The sequence below is a fragment of the Macadamia integrifolia genome, chromosome 2, assembly GCF_013358625.1.
Source record: "Macadamia integrifolia cultivar HAES 741 chromosome 2, SCU_Mint_v3, whole genome shotgun sequence".
NCBI classification, from domain to species: domain Eukaryota; kingdom Viridiplantae; phylum Streptophyta; class Magnoliopsida; order Proteales; family Proteaceae; genus Macadamia; species Macadamia integrifolia.
Window position 1 is genome coordinate 39,483,895 of NC_056558.1, and position 15,830 is coordinate 39,499,724.

General features: G+C 36.7%; 2 protein-coding genes and 2 long non-coding RNA genes across 7 annotated transcripts in view; 2 read left to right on the plus strand and 2 right to left on the minus strand.

Annotated features, from left to right (window-relative positions):
* The window catches only part of LOC122072028, a 3,354-nt gene extending 1,920 nt beyond the window's left edge, over positions 1–1,434 (plus strand). For 2 of the 3 annotated variants that reach the window (XR_006138318.1, XR_006138319.1), the window contains exon 2: positions 852–1,434. This is a non-coding gene — a long non-coding RNA (uncharacterized LOC122072028). Of the gene's footprint in view, positions 1–841 lie in introns of all 3 variants that reach the window. The other variant, XR_006138317.1, reaches the window with a different exon arrangement.
* A 304-nt stretch (positions 1,435–1,738) lies between these two features.
* LOC122072027 lies at positions 1,739–2,996 on the minus strand. The gene is made up of 2 exons (XR_006138316.1): positions 2,456–2,996; positions 1,739–2,044 (listed from the first exon to the last, which is right to left on the minus strand). It is a non-coding gene; the product is annotated as an uncharacterized LOC122072027 (long non-coding RNA).
* Positions 2,997–3,376: 380 nt separating this feature from the next.
* LOC122072030 (mitochondrial carrier protein CoAc1) lies at positions 3,377–8,941 on the plus strand. Its single transcript, XM_042636538.1, has 7 exons — positions 3,377–4,375; positions 5,159–5,244; positions 5,340–5,547; positions 6,289–6,421; positions 7,431–7,615; positions 8,064–8,195; positions 8,375–8,941. The coding sequence occupies exons 1-7, from the start codon at positions 4,184–4,186 to the stop codon at positions 8,471–8,473; spliced, it is 1,035 nt and encodes a 344-aa protein (XP_042492472.1). The 5' UTR covers positions 3,377–4,183; the 3' UTR covers positions 8,474–8,941.
* Positions 8,942–10,070: 1,129 nt separating this feature from the next.
* Positions 10,071–15,830, minus strand: part of LOC122061680 (EPIDERMAL PATTERNING FACTOR-like protein 3) — a 7,587-nt gene continuing 1,827 nt past the window's right edge. Inside the window, exons 1-3 of one of the 2 annotated variants that reach the window (XM_042625097.1) lie at positions 10,804–11,930; positions 10,543–10,595; positions 10,071–10,448 (exon numbers count right to left, since the gene is read on the minus strand). In XM_042625097.1, coding sequence (XP_042481031.1) covers positions 10,227–10,448; positions 10,543–10,595; positions 10,804–10,930 — 402 coding nt within the window. In that variant the 5' untranslated portion in view covers positions 10,931–11,930 and the 3' untranslated portion in view covers positions 10,071–10,226. Of the gene's footprint in view, positions 10,449–10,542; positions 10,596–10,803; positions 11,931–15,830 lie in introns of those variants that run through there. The other variant, XM_042625104.1, reaches the window with a different exon arrangement.

Consider the following 15,830-nt stretch of genomic DNA (forward strand, 5'->3'; position numbering starts at 1 on the left):
TTATATATATATATATATTTATTTATTTAGGACAAAGAAGTTCCATTATCAACCTATAATTTTTGTTAGTCCATATAATTTTTGTTAGTCTATACTAAAATGATCCATGATCAACCTGTGTTAGATAGTTTTTGCTGGTCTATGCTGTAATAATTTTTGCTATTAGATTTGCATGTGATTGAGTTGGAACAGTTTTTTGTTAGCCATCCTAGAGAGTATATCTGAACCTGAACAAATTGTTTCAGGCTGTGTTTGGTAAAGAAGAAAAGAAAAGTAATGAAAAGAAACAAGAATCTAGAAAAGAGAAAAAACTGAAATGATAAGAAAATAATTAAAAAAAAAAGAGTATGTATGTTTGACTACTATATTAGAAGAAAAGAAAAGAAAAGTTTTTGTATTTTCTTATGTTTTTGGTAAGATTTTTTTTTTTACAGCAAAAGAAAACTTCACCATTCCCAAGGTGAATTTTGAAATTCAAAAAAGAATCTCGTCTTGGTTCAGGACATGCCTAGCACAAAGAGAATTTATTAAACCAAGAAAAAAGTACTTCTTTTCTTCTCTTGGCTACCAAACACAGCCTTAGCGCATCCATCAATAGACATTTTTCCCCCAATCCAATTTTAAGATGGTTAGGTTTATGCCATTCAGTTGATTGGTTGCTTTACAGTTTGCATTGCTCTATTTTTTGTCTACCCACTGAGTGTTCTACTATTATGTGTGTTTATCTGTGGATGATAAATTAGGATGGATTTTGGAATTTATGTTGCATAGGACTATGTTGGTCCATTGGTGTGTGTGTGAAGTGTAGGTTGTCATTGTTGGTAATTACAGGAGTTTCTAGTGATGCACAGGTGATCTGGTGGAGCTAGGGAAGTTAAACAACCAACAATATAATCTGTCAGCTGATAAGGGTAGTTTGGTTATTTGATAGTGTGGCAGATGTATCTGGACATAGTGGATGGTATTTGGAAGCATATTACAATCGTACAAAGGCTTTGGCAGTGTTTAGAAGCAGCAAGTGAAGACCCCATACAGTTAAAGTTTCAAAATCACATGTTCATGCAGTGGCAGTGTATTCAGATCTAATTTTGGAAGGCTTAATGGCAGATCTGAATTCTACATGAAAAATGAAGCTCATTGAGTTGTGATTCCAATGCAAGTTGAATTGCATCATTTCGATGTTGGACAAAGAAGTTATGGCAAATCTCATACAATCACACTGAAACAAAACGAATTGGGAGAGCCCCTGAGAATTTATAGAGAAAGATATTATTATTCAGTTAGATTTGTTGTCGCTTGCTTTTTAGTATCTGAATCTTTAGCTCAGAAAGGAAGAGCATTTGGGATTCCTCAAGAGATGGTGGTTCGAATCCATTAAGACTCATTGAATGGATTTCATGTCTCATTTTATGAAATCTTATAAAATGAGTGCAAAAATGACTATTGTAAATAACATTATAGAACTCAAAAGATTGGTGAATTTTTCAAAAAGGGGACGGGGCACTTGGCACATGAGCCATTGTCCCGATAAGTCCTGCATACCAATGCCCTGACTTGAGTGGTTCATATGATGGCTCATCTATTATCCAAGTTGACTTTTTAAATAATTAAAAACCAATGGGGTTTTCAGTGCAAACAATCTGACCTAGTCCGTTGAGTGTTTTTTTTTTTTTTTTTTTTGTTCCACTTGTCACATGTGCCAACATATCAACTAGGAGAATTGTTTCAAATGTCAACATTGGATCCAATATTATCTCTTTTACAGTCTCATTAAAATAAAATAACTAATAAAACAAATGGATTTTCTTGGGGAAACACTGATTGGATCATCTATAATTAGTTATGTATAATTTTTTTAGGATTCAGGAATTAACCTCTCTATTGTCATAGAAAAAAGTATACATACTATTGCCAGCAACATAGACTGGCACTATAAACTGAATTGAGGCATCTTGGCAACTTTTTCTCTTCATTCTTCCATAGCCTTGCAACCAGAGACTTGAAAAGGCTCATCACATATGTTGCTACAGTGGTAACAATCTCTCTGCAGAATAAAAACAAAAAAAATAAAACCCCTGAAGAATTTGCAAGCACACACAAGCGACAGGCTACGTCGATAGTCTCAACCACTTCAACTGAAACCAAAATGAGGAAAATTTAAACTCCTGGATAAGTGACAAGGTAAGAAATATGAAATGATTAAGATAATGGACAAGAAGATTTGGAAATTCATGCTCTGTTTTAATTAATAAGATGGTGGTAAATAGCAACATAAATAATTTTAGAAATGTTTAATTTAATTTACTAATATTTCCAAGTAAAATGGGTCCATGACAGTTGACTTCACGGTCATATTTCTACAGCAATTCAGTTCAAAGTGATTACTTTTCACAACCCATTTTCCCCAGTAGAGAAGGTCTTATGCAGCCTTATCAATGAAAGATATTACACTTACAGTGGGGAGCAAGAAGATCGACCGCCATTTACATAGTATACAAACAAATATGAATCATAATGCTGGCCGCCCCTGATGTAATAAGAGTTTGGCAACCTTCGTACACACTTGAATGACGTCTTCTTGTAGAAACGATTCAGATTTGAAATATTTTCCGATAAAATTTATTGATGTCAACCAAAGAACAGCAAAGAAAAATTTAACTCGATCGAACGCCGTCTAAATAACATTGCAATTAACTTTCATGCTAGAACAAACAGCCATCAATCTTGGGGAGAGAGAGAGAGAGAGAGAGAGAGAGAACGGTTCAGTGAGAAGGACGAAAATTGACAGAAAGATAAAGAGACAGGAAAACAAGAGAGAAATGGGAAAGAGTCGTAGGTCTAGATCCTGGAAACAAATGTAGTTCAGAACTTCAAGAACAGCAAGGACCAATTATAAAACCTACAAAATAGGAAGAAACTAGAAATTTGGAAATTTGGAAATTTGGAAAGAGAGAGAGAGAGAGAGAGAGAGAGAGATGAATGAGATGTTATCTCCAGGATCTTCAACAACCGCCGGAGACAAGGGAGGTTAAATGATTTTGGGGAAATGGGATGTGTCTAATTACCATTTAACCCTTTATTACTAAATTTCAATTGATTTTTTTTTAATTTGAAAAATTAGTGTGATTTTACTCAATTAACCTTTAAATTTATTCTCAACCACATTTTTTACTGTTGTTTAAAGAGGATAATGGGTGTCTTATTAAGTTTGGATAAGTAACAGACCCTTCTTGTTATGTTAATAATTTCTCATATTATATTTAAAAAAAAATTATAAATTATTTGACACATTGGTGGGCGTGAATAAAAAAAAAACCTCAAAAAACAATAGATCTCTGATAACATGAACCAATTCTTAAAAACAAGGTCATAGTTTTGTTGCAAATCCTGCATGATTACCTCTGGCGTCGCGGCTGAATCTACAATGCTAGATTCTCTGCGTTCGTTGAGCCACCCCAAGGTAACCCTACAAGCCTAACGGGCCAACGGCTCATCCGAGGAAGTGCCTTAAAATTAGAGCTGAATAGATCCACAGTTCAGCACCGACCAGTTTTATGACCATGAGATTGGCATCGATCGATCATAATCGACAATCGGTCAACCTAGTAACGTGAAAAGCACCTTTCGTCGAGGCTCCAAAATCTCGCAAAGCGAAAGGCAAAAAGAGAGAGAGACTACTTAGGAGTCTTGGGAGAAGGAGAAAGGAAACCTCCTCAGCGCAGCAAAGAAGAACTTGTCTACTCCCATCTGGTTTGTTTGTTCGTTAAAACTTTAGTAACTCTCCAATGGCTCTCGATGAAATTGATTTAGTTTCGTGGAGACGCCTTTTCCATTAAAGGATTTCTGAATCTTTCCCTTCCCTTTTATTTTTTTGAATTTATTTGGATTCGATCTTTTGCTTTTGCTTCGGCTGCTGCTTCTGTTGATGTATCTGGCTATCTTTGGAGACGAGGAAGATCGATATTCCGAGTTACCCACCTGGTTTCTCGGTGTTTTGATGATATTATCTCTGCTATTTCCACAGAAAGCTTTCTCCTATTGTCTCCCCAGAGACCGATGGGATAAAGAGTTCGCTATCTTGCAGGCCGGTTAACTGGAATTCTTTTTTCTAAAATCTATTGTCTCTGAGGAGATCAGGTTTATTTGATTCTGTTGTGTGCGTCAGTATAGAGAGAGGGTTGAGATGGGTTCTTCTCAAGGTTCGGCTTTGACGGGGAATGTGGCAGAGTTCGTTGATGGCTCCTCTGCTCGTGGAGAGGTTTTCTTTCTTGATTGTTTGCCTGTTTATGTTAAGGAGTTAATTGCTGGAGGTGCTGCTGGTGCTTTTGCAAAGACTGCTGTTGCTCCTTTGGAGCGGATCAAGATTCTCTTGCAGGTAATTGTAAAACCACTTCTTTGTCCCGTTTCTTACGAATAGCTCAATGGTTTACCAAATTATTAGTTCTATGCTTCTATATATCGATTCGTATTGAATCTTGCTGTTGTCAATTGAGAATTTCCCGTTAATTCTACCTGTTGTGACATGTTGAAACAAGGTTGCCCATCATAGATAAATGAACTATTGATTAGTGTTCGCTGATGTTCAGTTAACTTGCATGAAACCTGGTTTGGATTGATCACCTGTTGAATTCCTGCATTCATATCTATGAATCACATCTTGATTTTTCTTTCTACAAAATCTATGGCGTTCTTTATGAACTTATGCCTTTGAAATTTATGTGCTTGATTCAAGAATCAGTCCATTACCTTATCTACATACTCAGCTGTGTATGGTATTTGTTAAAATACTAATTCCTTGTGGAACCTATAGAAGGTAAATTAGTTTTGGGGTCTGATTATATTTTGGTGTTAAAGTAGGGTCCTACCTCTCCCCCTTGCTGTTCAGAATCTCAATAATTTCAATCTGCAGTCTGATCACAAGGTATCTATCATTCATCAGAGTAACCAAATCTGTCTAATTGCAATGATCTTCTACTCAATTGGAAGATCCTCTTCAGTCTATTTTTAACGAGGGTTTATGCATGATGTTTATTGGATGATTATTGGTCATGTTGCTCGTTGAACTCCCCTTTTTTTTCTTCAAATTCTTTCAATGGCTTCATCAAACTGCATGCTTTATTTTGGATAGTTTTAATTATTTTATTCTGGACTTCTGCAGACAAGAACTGAAGGGTTTCATTCTCTCGGTGTCTACCAATCCCTAAAGAAGTTACTGAAGCAAGAAGGTGTTTTAGGATTTTATAAGTGAGTTTCATATTCTTGCAGTTCTCATTTCTGTTTTCCGAGATTATTAGCTCTCTTGAAACAGATGTACTTATGCATGCTTGTTTCTTATTCAGAGGAAATGGTGCTAGCATTCTTCGGATTGTCCCATATGCTGCTCTTCATTTCATGACATATGAGCAATATCGATGTTGGATATTGAACAACTATTCTGCTCTTGGAACTGGCCCTTTTATAGATCTATTGGCTGGTTCAGCAGCTGGAGGGACAGCAGTATTGTGCACTTATCCCTTGGACTTGGTTCGAACGAAACTTGCTTACCAGGTAAGGTGTTCGCATGAACTTGCTTTTATCACTTGTATTTGGATTTTTTTTTTGATAAAATATCACTTGTATTTGGACACAAACATATATGATTACACTGAATTAATTCATGATACTGTTGTGGGATCTTTATTGCTGATGCATTTATTATTCTATTGCTTTATGTTGATTGGATGTGCATCCAGAAAGCTTAATTTATGCATCACATCATTTTTTTTGGTACAACATTTCACACCAATTGAGTGGGCTATAGGTGGTAAAATGCATACATTAGGTTCTTTTTGGTGATTGAAGAGCATATTTGGGATAAAATGGTTGATTCGCAATAGTCAAAGATGGTGACTGCTGAAAGCAGTTTTTTTTTTTTTTTAGGGACATGTATCTTCACTATTTAAAACATTTGGTGGACATACTTATCCCTGACGTATTAGGAAGAAGATGTTCCATGTTAATTCAACATTTAAAGTATGGTGCCCCATGCATTTTCAAAAAATCGATGATCTATAAGCAGAAATTCGCAGGAATTGATTTTTTCTTGTTGACCCTTTTAAGCTTATGGTTTATGACTAAGTGCGTGATTACCATATCAAGAACTAGCCAATTTTGTCTTTTAATTTGAAAATAAGTTGCTTGACTGCTACAAAACTCATTGATTATCTAGATGATTCCCTGTAACTTTGATGCATGGTGATTGATTATTGTTCTCTTTTATATAACTTCTGGGTTCTTTAATGTTTTTAGGTCACAGACACCAGAGGAAGTATCAGTAATGTTGGGAATACTTACCATATTCAGCCTGCATATCGTGGTATAAAAGATGTTTTCAGGAGTGTTTACAAGGAAGGTGGAGTGTGTGCTTTATATCGGGGTGTGGGTACGTACCTGGCAAGTTATTCTTTGTTCCCTCTACGAATGCTAAATTCCATTCATTGTTTGAAAACTAGGATTCTTAATTCCCCCACCCCCCACCCCCCCAAAAAAAAAAAAAAAGTAATTTAGCAAGTAATTAGGAGTTTCGCCTGAGTATGTGTGTTTATTTGATTTTTTTTTAAAGTTATTTTTAAGAGAATTTTAGGAAGATACCATGAATCAATTAATTCGTTATGCCTGGCACAGTTCAAAATAATAAATAACATAAGTACTGATTTTGTTAGAATGAGAAATATCCTCAGCGGAGCAAGAAAGGTCTACAGACCCTCAAAACTCCAATACAATCTAAAAAGTACACATGATGATTACCCAAAAAAAACGAAGAAAACAAAGAGGAATGTCTTTTCCAAAGCACAGATACAAGTTCAAACCATCTCTTGTTATGCTAAATCATACGTGGTTATATTGGCTATCCATAGCTTCCATTGAAAGGAGACATTAGTTGTAGCTTCTTCAATGGTAACCTGATAATATGGCTTCTAATAGAGTGGAATGCCAGAACAGGACTTATATAGCTCACCGCATCGAGAAAGCATAAGGTTTGGTTGAGCGTTTCAGGTGAGTGCATTTGATACTATTGCTGCCTATAATTTATAACTGATTTTCTGCTGAAATTTTCCAGCTTTATAATTTGTACCCAGCCTCTTTTTGGTTGCTTTTGCAGGAACGTTAATTAAAGAATGTCCGTGTATAAATTAAGGGGACTAGCTTTTGGTTTTTATCGGACACGTTATGTTTGTCATTCTATAGCTTAACTTGTTCAGAAGAACTGTTGTCAGATTGTTGCTTCATGGGAAAATGACCTTTTGAATTCTCTTTCAAATTTCCTTGCGTTTCATTTTTTTTTTTTTTTTTTTTGGGGGGGTGGGGTGGTGTGGAATATGTGACCTAGATTGTTAATGAATCATTACTCCAACATCTTCTGTAGTAGTGAACAAGATTTCTTTATGCAGGTCCAACACTTATTGGTATCCTCCCTTATGCTGGCCTGAAGTTCTACATATACGAGGTGCTGAAGAAGCATGCCCCTGAAGAACACCAAAAATCTATTGTAATGCGTCTCTCCTGCGGAGCTTTAGCTGGGCTTTTTGGACAGACCTTCACATACCCACTAGACGTAGTTAGGAGACAGATGCAGGTAGGGCTCCTGCTCATTTTTTATATGCTTAGAGGTTAAATATGTGTTCCCTTGTGTATCTATAAAGGACTGAATTTACTGCCTACATCAGCAGAGTTTTGAGTTAATATTACTGGTCAGACTTGAAGGATGATGTAACAATGATATAGTCATACACATGTTGGCTAATGTGATCCGGTATTTGACTGATTAGAAGTACCGAGTGTGCAATGATGTCTGTCTCCATGAAACTGTGAACAGTTTATGTTCACATTTGAATATTTGATGGCTCACATTAATCTGCTTGTGCACATAACACGGTCATGCAGTTGGTTAACCACTCCTCCTGAGCTATTCAGTAGGATAGGAGTTACCGTTTTTTTCCCCCTCCTCCACACATTTGTAACAAACACCATAGTTTGTACCTTACCTCTGATATTTGGGTTCCTGGACTCAATGATACTTTCAGGTCCAAGGCCTGCGACCATCCATCCAACAAGGAGATCCTGGATACAAAAGCACAATGGAAGGGCTTACTACCATCATCAAGAATCAAGGATGGAGGCAATTGTTTGCTGGTCTAAGCATTAATTATTTGAAAGTAATTACCAAAACTCCCTTTGCCCCTATCCGTCACACCTGCTTGTATTTTGACGGCTTTCTTGAATTAAATTTATAGATAAGCTCCTAATACTCTTCTCTGAATAATCCCACCTTGCCATGGCTTCATTTATGCATGTCTGATATTTGCTGAAAATGATGGCTTGCTACTTGCTTCAGATTGTTCCTTCTGTGGCCATCGGTTTCACAGCATACGATGTGATGAAGACTTGGTTACGTGTTCCACCGCGTCAGAAATCTCAATCTATATCAACTTGATGGAGTTAATGGATATTGTTGAAATATACCATCACAGAATTTGTTTGACACTTCATTGCATGATGTGTGAGCCTTGTCCAGCGGGGGATCCACTTTAAGTACTTTGACTTTTGGTCGTCAATGCTGATGATGATCGACAATGAGGAGATGAATTTCACTGTTCAAGGACTTGAAGGAGGGCCAATTTAGTTTCAGGGCACCAGAGTGTTGAATGTCATCCTTGGAATTTAAGTGACCTCAAAACCCTGACATAAAATTAATCAGTAGATGATCAGGCAAATATCGATTCCTCTGTAATCGTGGATCTTTAGATGCTTACTACATGATATGCAGTGGATTTAAATTCACTATCTCTAGACTTGTGGGCTAATAAGCTTTGGCTAATCATCTGTTTTTTCATGATTCAAAACGTTGAAAAGTATGAACAATTAGTTTCCAATGACAGGTTACTTGATGGGTTTAAGACTATTTTTATGGAACTGTAGCTGTTGATCTTTCACAAATTTAGAAAAGTGGACAATTTCGTTTTGTTTTGATTATGATTTTGTTCTTTCCTGCTCTACTACAGTAGCCAGCAAACATATTTCATCCTAAACTTTCTTGTGGGTAGAGGGTGGAGCCAAAGGGAGCCAACAAGGTTTTTGTTGGTGAACGACTTAGCAGCAAAAGGTGTCTTAATGTATTTTCTATATTGCGGAAAGAGGGATAAATTCCATCAGTCCCCTGTTCTTATCTTATAGTTACTCAAACTCCTGTCCCAAGAACTACTTTTCTAATTCCCTCATAAAAATACACTTTTCACCTCTTTCTCCTTGGTACTTAAAATCCATTGATTACCCCTCAGACCCTTTTGCTGCAATCTTTGGCAGTCCCCACACTCTACATATCTTCCCCCTTCCCCAGCTTCTGCTCGTATCAACATTCTCTTTTTTTTCCCCTTTTGCTGGTTGTTCATGAATCCAATATTCCCAATTGTTCTTTTCCGGTATCATGGCTCTTTCGAGGTGTGAATCTCATGGCTCTTTTGTTTATTCTCATTTAGTTCCAGATTAAAATATGATAAGGGAAGGTTATGGCTCTCAAACTGAACTGTTTGTTATTATTGTTATGGAAAAAGGTTTTCTAAGCCACCACGGGAGGGTAAGCTAGCACTTCTCTATCTCTCTCATGGTATAAGATGAGCTCACTGCCCACCTATATAGGTAACTGTTCTGTCACTGACGTCCTCGTTTGTTATGTTTCTTGTTTCATAAGTTTAGGTTAAGTGGGGTGGAAGACAATTTGGAGGAAGTGCATAATCCATGGCAAAACATCAATTGAGAAATCATTCTTATTGTTGAAATATTTGCCAGATTAAAAGTCAAATGCCATTCCATTGTCGTGACCGATGGAGGTGTGATCTTATTCCCAAAAAAAAAAAAATAAGACCAGTGGAGCTAAGGTTTCTTCTTATCATTTGACGTGAAAGGAAGACCACCTCCAAACACTTCTGTTTTTTTCTGAGTGATGGTAGTTGAGAAGTACCCACATTGACAATTTGACGTTGCCACCAAAAGAAAAAAGCACAGCCATTTTGAGAAGGAAAAAAAAAAAAAAAAAAAAGAGAAAAAGATTTATGCCTACAGTACAGGGTATGTAGTTTGAGGCTTTGAAAGCTCTGAAGTTTCTACAGTGGGAAGAAGATGTGGAATCATAATATATTAGATGGGGTCACAGTGATTTAATCTCTTCTGCTCAAACTGTACAGTAGTGTTCAGGGGTTGAAGAAAGAAGTCCCACACTTGCACTTCCATCCTTCTGGCTCATAGTTAGCATATTGGATACCAAAATGAAAAGTCTTTGTGGGCACTTGGATGGCTTCACAAGGACTGCATTCTCCACACTTGTGATCACAGCTTGGCGGTCTGGACCCAAGAGTGCTGAGTCCTTTATATGATTCTTCATTCACCACTGACCCTCCAGCGCTTTTAAAATCCTTAAACAATTACCAAAAGAAAAGAAAGGATCAAAATTGAAATAAGGAAGATAAGGACAAACCTTGTGAGTTCTCAACAATCAAGAACAAATACCTGTTTGTTGCTGTCAAAGGGAGCTGGTAATGGTGAGGATTCTGGGCTTTGGCCTGCATTTGATCAAGCATGGAGACTGGAAAGGTGAGTTTCAGTGGTAGTGAGAAGAGTTTTAAGTGAAAACTGAAAAGCTTAGTGAAACCAAAAAAATGGGATCATCTTAACTCCTTAAGAAAAAGTTGGAAAAGAACTTTTCACATGAGGAGAGTGAAGATTTAATAAGAAAAATCGTTAGAAGGGTAGTAGCCTAGTGTTGTCAACCTCGTTGATGAGCTCCAGCAAGTGGAGCAGAAAGCCTTCTTGATGCAGAAACCCAACTCAATATTTGCAGGAAGCTTATCACAGTAAACCAGAGTACTATTCTCCTTCGTTGGTCGGAAGAACACATGATGATGAGAGAGAAACAAGAAGTCCTTGTTGAATCACTCTCACAATCTCAGAGTCTCACCAACACTTTAGGAGGAGATGACCTCTATTTATTACTCCTTTTTTAAGTAGTTCTTGGGTTTATCTCAAAACCCAGTATCTCAGTCCTTAGTCCTTACTCTGAGAAGATACTTTGCTTCACAACGTAGTAGTGACAGTGATTCCTCTTTCTTCACAACGACTTCAAAGTTCAAACCTGAAACATCCAAAGATCACAATACCTCTCTGGCTCGCAATTGACAAATCACTTGAAACCCATATGATTAAATCCGTTTTCTGTACGGATGTACTACCTCTTCACTGTCTCTCTCAGACTGCTCTTCTGTCTTACCTTTAAACCAAGCCAAGCAGCCAATCCCATATAGATATCCAAACATGGAAATCTTTGGTTCAGCAAAAAAAGTAACCAAAAAAAGGCTATTTTTTTAAACTTTGAAACCTATAACGATCCCTATAATATTCTGCGAGTTAGAGTTGAGAAATCTTAGGTCGCATCGTCTGCAGAGCCTGATATTCCCATAAAACAAAACAAAGACCAAGAAATGCAGAACCCATTTCAGAAAAGGACATGACATTAAAAAGCAAAGTTTGGTGGATACTGTTATCAACTTAACTTGGATGAATATGTTTAAGTCACAGAGATGGGAGCGCATCAGTCGCTGACTCACTGCCACAACTCAATTTCTATATGGGTTTTAGTCATCGGTGGGTGTGTATTGGGCAAAACAAACATATAGGATGACAGCTAAAATTCAATCTGGTCCTGTACTCTGTTATCATCAATTAAGACATGAGCGATGTGATCCAGGAGATATGTGGTCCTAATGCCTGATTTGGGTTTGTTAAGCCATCTCTTCAGTAGATTCAGTTTCTTGTGTCTTTTCTTCCTGTTTCATGTTTAAGTAAAGTTAGGCATTAATGGCGTTCTCATTTAATTTGGTTAAAAAACTAGTGAAGTAATCCTTCCAAGAATGGAAATTACTTTGAGTTTGACTGCATTTAAATTGCTAATATGGTGGAAAATAATTTATTTTCTTTCTTTTTTTTTTTTTTTTTTTGAATATAGGCTGAGAAGAATGATCGGTAATTTTGGTAGCTAAAGTCTTGAAATATCAAAATATTTTCAGAAAAAAAATTCCTTTTTTTTTTAATTTTTTATTTCTGTTGTGCTAAGAAAAAAAAAATTGAGAATGGTTTAATCCAAACTCAAAAGCATCCATATTGTTTTCATTAAAAATAGAGTAAAATTTGCCTCTTTTACAAATATTAGAATTTAAATATGAAATTGAAATGAAAAACAAGTTCCTTTGGGATCATCCTCATCTTTCTTGGGCTTCACTGAGCCTGAGACTCTAGCTCAGCAATAGTCAATCAAACGAAAACAAATGAATGAGAGAGACAGAAAGAAGAATTCCCAAGAAAGTCTATCATGCAAAACTGCAGCAATTTACAGAACCACGCACAAACCCCAATGTGCAGAGTCGGTCAGACTCTACTAACAGAGTAGCAGAGTGATAGGACCAAAAAAGAATTAAAAAGGGAAATTTGGAATTAATTGCTTCTGCACTCACTTACTGCACACACTGCTAATTCTGCTACGACTCATTTTCCACTGTATCTCTTCATCTGATGGATACTCTCTCTCTCTCTCTCTCCTCTCTCTCTGAAAAAACCTAGAAAGACTGAAAAGGGTTTTGTTGGTAGATTACAAACATCAGGTTTATGGGTTATAACTGAAATCGGTAGCAAAGGGTTTAGTGGAAGATAAACTGAATAAGATCGAAGAAACTGATTGGGCTGTGGAAGAAATACTTTTGCTTGCCAGTTGCCATGGAACACAGTGCAAAAAGTTTTTGGGGAATAGCTGAGACGATTGAATGATGTGATTATTTACTGATATGATGTGTGATACACTCTGTTCTTTTCACACTTCATCAGACTACCTGGATTGAATTGTCATTGCCCTCCAATCCAGATCCAGAGTATAGGAATTAGAGAGAGAGAGAGAGAGTATAGAATTTTGTAATGGATTGGGTCCTATCAGAATGGTTTAATTTGGCCCACCTAGGATGGAATCGACCGAATCCATTTCGGAGCAACAGATCCATGTTGGGTTTTTAGGGTTTAGGGCCTTTAGGCTGATTATAGATTTTCGATTAATCAAAATGTTAGGACCCAATCTGGATCCCAATTCTGAAAACGTTAGGTCCTATGCTCTTTCGGTGATGCCAATGCTTATGATCCAGTCCAAAATTCCTGAAGGATTAGTAGTCTTCCTTCCATAGATATAACTATCAGTATTGTATTAATCATATCATATCAACTGATATCTATCAGTATTTTAGGTGATCTATGATATAAAACTTATACATATCGACATCAAAAATGATTTTTTATACTAAAATTGACATCGCTCATAACACAATTGCATGGAGCATGGCCCTTGGTAAGGATTTATATCTCAGGAATCAGAATGGTATCAGTCTCTCCCGAAATGGTTTGATCAGAGGTCAGATATATTTTCTAACAGAGTAGCCAAAATGTAGATCCTTCATTAAACATAGCATGTGTATAATATTGTATATTAATATCATAATCATGCATGTGGGTTAGGACATAGAAAGGGGAATATTTGAAAAGCAGCATCTAATAAGAAGACCATATTAGTCCCACTTTTTTTTAGATATAATTACCATATAGGCCAGGGAAGTATCGACCAATGGTAAATCCGATACCAATACTTAGAACCGGGTCCTTTGGTCCCTTTTCCCCCTCCAACAATCAGATATAGGTTTGACTTTTGACTATTCAACTTCCTGTGGAGACTGGAAGTCAGACTCCTTTGTTGTGACTCAACATTACCTCAGTGTTCCTTTCCTGGGAAACGACCCCTTTCACTTCTGTTTGAGAAAAACAGTTTTCCAGTGTTATTTTCTTGCCTTTTGGTATTCCTCTTGGTTGAATCATGATTCTTTGCAAACCATCCTTAGTTTGTTGCATTGGAGACCATTTCTCAAATAGATATATGAAAATTCCCTTCATCCATCAACATTTCACCTAATTAATGTAAGTTCCTAATAGGTTTCAAACTAAAGCCATTATTTACATTTTTCCAAATGCTTAGACAAACCAAAGTGCAGACTTTCATACTCCCACAAGTCATGACTATAAACCATAGGTCTTCTTATCGCATAAGTCATGATTCTAAGTGGTGGTTTGTCCGAAAAGCGCCTTTTAAACCATTCGGCAGAAGGGAAGGGGCCTAACCTAATGCTGCCATTAAAAAGAATCTCATGGTTTCATTAAACAACTTTAGACCAAAACCATAACTTAAAGTTAACTGCATAAGAAATCACATCATTACAACAAATTTGGGAATTTGGTCTTCAGTGCCATTTTTATGGCTAAGCAGTTGCACAGAAATATTGGACTGTTCTACTATTTCTTGAATCACAATCTCTGAATGAATAAACACTTATCACTCAGCAACTTACTGTACACAATCAGCATTTGCCTGCCAAGAAACTGATCAGGAATCTCGGCTGCTAACTTAAACCAATTTCAATCCTTTGAATACCAAATCATCTTGAAAGATCATTGATCTCAACCTTCCTTAAAAATAATATAGGGTTGTGTTATATAAGGTGACCTCTAGTCAAGTTCATGAGATTCAAGTTGCGCTCAGGAACTCCAAGAAACCTAGATCACAACTCCTATTTCCAAATTATAACCAACTAGAAGAAAGTACCTAATTACATGATTAATAGCCACCAGATAAGACGGGACATAACAAGAGAAATTAAGCTAAAAGAGATGCATGAGACAAACATTCACAGTACTAACCATGGGCTAATGACTCAGATAAAAAAATTTAACATCTTTCTCCAGTTTCCTTACAATGAAAACAACCAATAAGACAACTGCATTCCATATTTCAGAACCATATCTCACACAAATCCACCTTAGAAGTGGCAATAAACTATACAAGTCATTGGATATGACAAATGAGAAAAAGCAATTCGACAAATTTATCCAATAATCTAAACAAAAATCCTCATCCAGTGTAAACCAAGTATATACAAGATTAACTGAAGGAAATTCATATCTAAACCATTCTATATAGTGCCATGACATCTCAAGCAGCTCATTTCCCAGCCAACCTGTGTAAACTATAAATGGTACTCATTTCCTTCAGAAGTGTGTTATAGTAGCTTGTCCACCAACTCCATAACCACTATTTCCTTACATCCTAACCTCTGTCATCCAAACATGAAATGTCAAACATGGATATCATACTCTCATGCGCAACACTACATTTATCAATGATAAAGTTGCACTATCATGCCATGCCGCACATGGCAATTTCATAGGATCAGCAGAGCTGAACTTGTTCTAAAAAACATGTCAGTTCTGTTCCTTGCATTTGCAGCAGGCCACAATGAAAGGAAAGGGTTAATATAAAAGCCATCTCAGTGAACAGAACTGTTTCACTGGCCAAGTGGCAATAAGGCCCCTCTGGTTGAAAGAAACTTATGAAGAAACCCCAAGGGTGTATCTCATGATTAAAGTCATGAATTTAACTTTTCATGGGGCCTACTGATTAAAAAAAAAAAAAAACTGTGAAGATACACTTTCCACTTAAGAGAACCATCTTCTAGGAGATGCAAATGCTTAGAACTGTCCACTATCACATGTCCAAGACACTAGAAAGAGATTCTAATGAAAAATAATTCTTTATGGGTCATAGTTCAAATGCTACCACCATCAACGTGATTAGAATGATTGGTAAGTCTAACCACAAAGTTAGCAAGCTAATCAACTACGAAGCCTATGGGTTGAATTATACTCACCCACCCCACCCC

Excerpts from the sequence above, each read along its gene's own strand:
- LOC122072030 (XM_042636538.1), top strand. The coding sequence starts at position 4,184 with ATGGGTTCTTCTCAAGGTTCGGCTTTGACGGGGAATGTGGCAGAGTTC. Across the intron at positions 7,616-8,063 it reads TAGTTAGGAGACAGATGCAG|GTCCAAGGCCTGCGACCATC; the intron begins GTAGGGCTCCTG and ends TGATACTTTCAG. Across the intron at positions 8,196-8,374 it reads TAAGCATTAATTATTTGAAA|ATTGTTCCTTCTGTGGCCAT; the intron begins GTAATTACCAAA and ends TACTTGCTTCAG.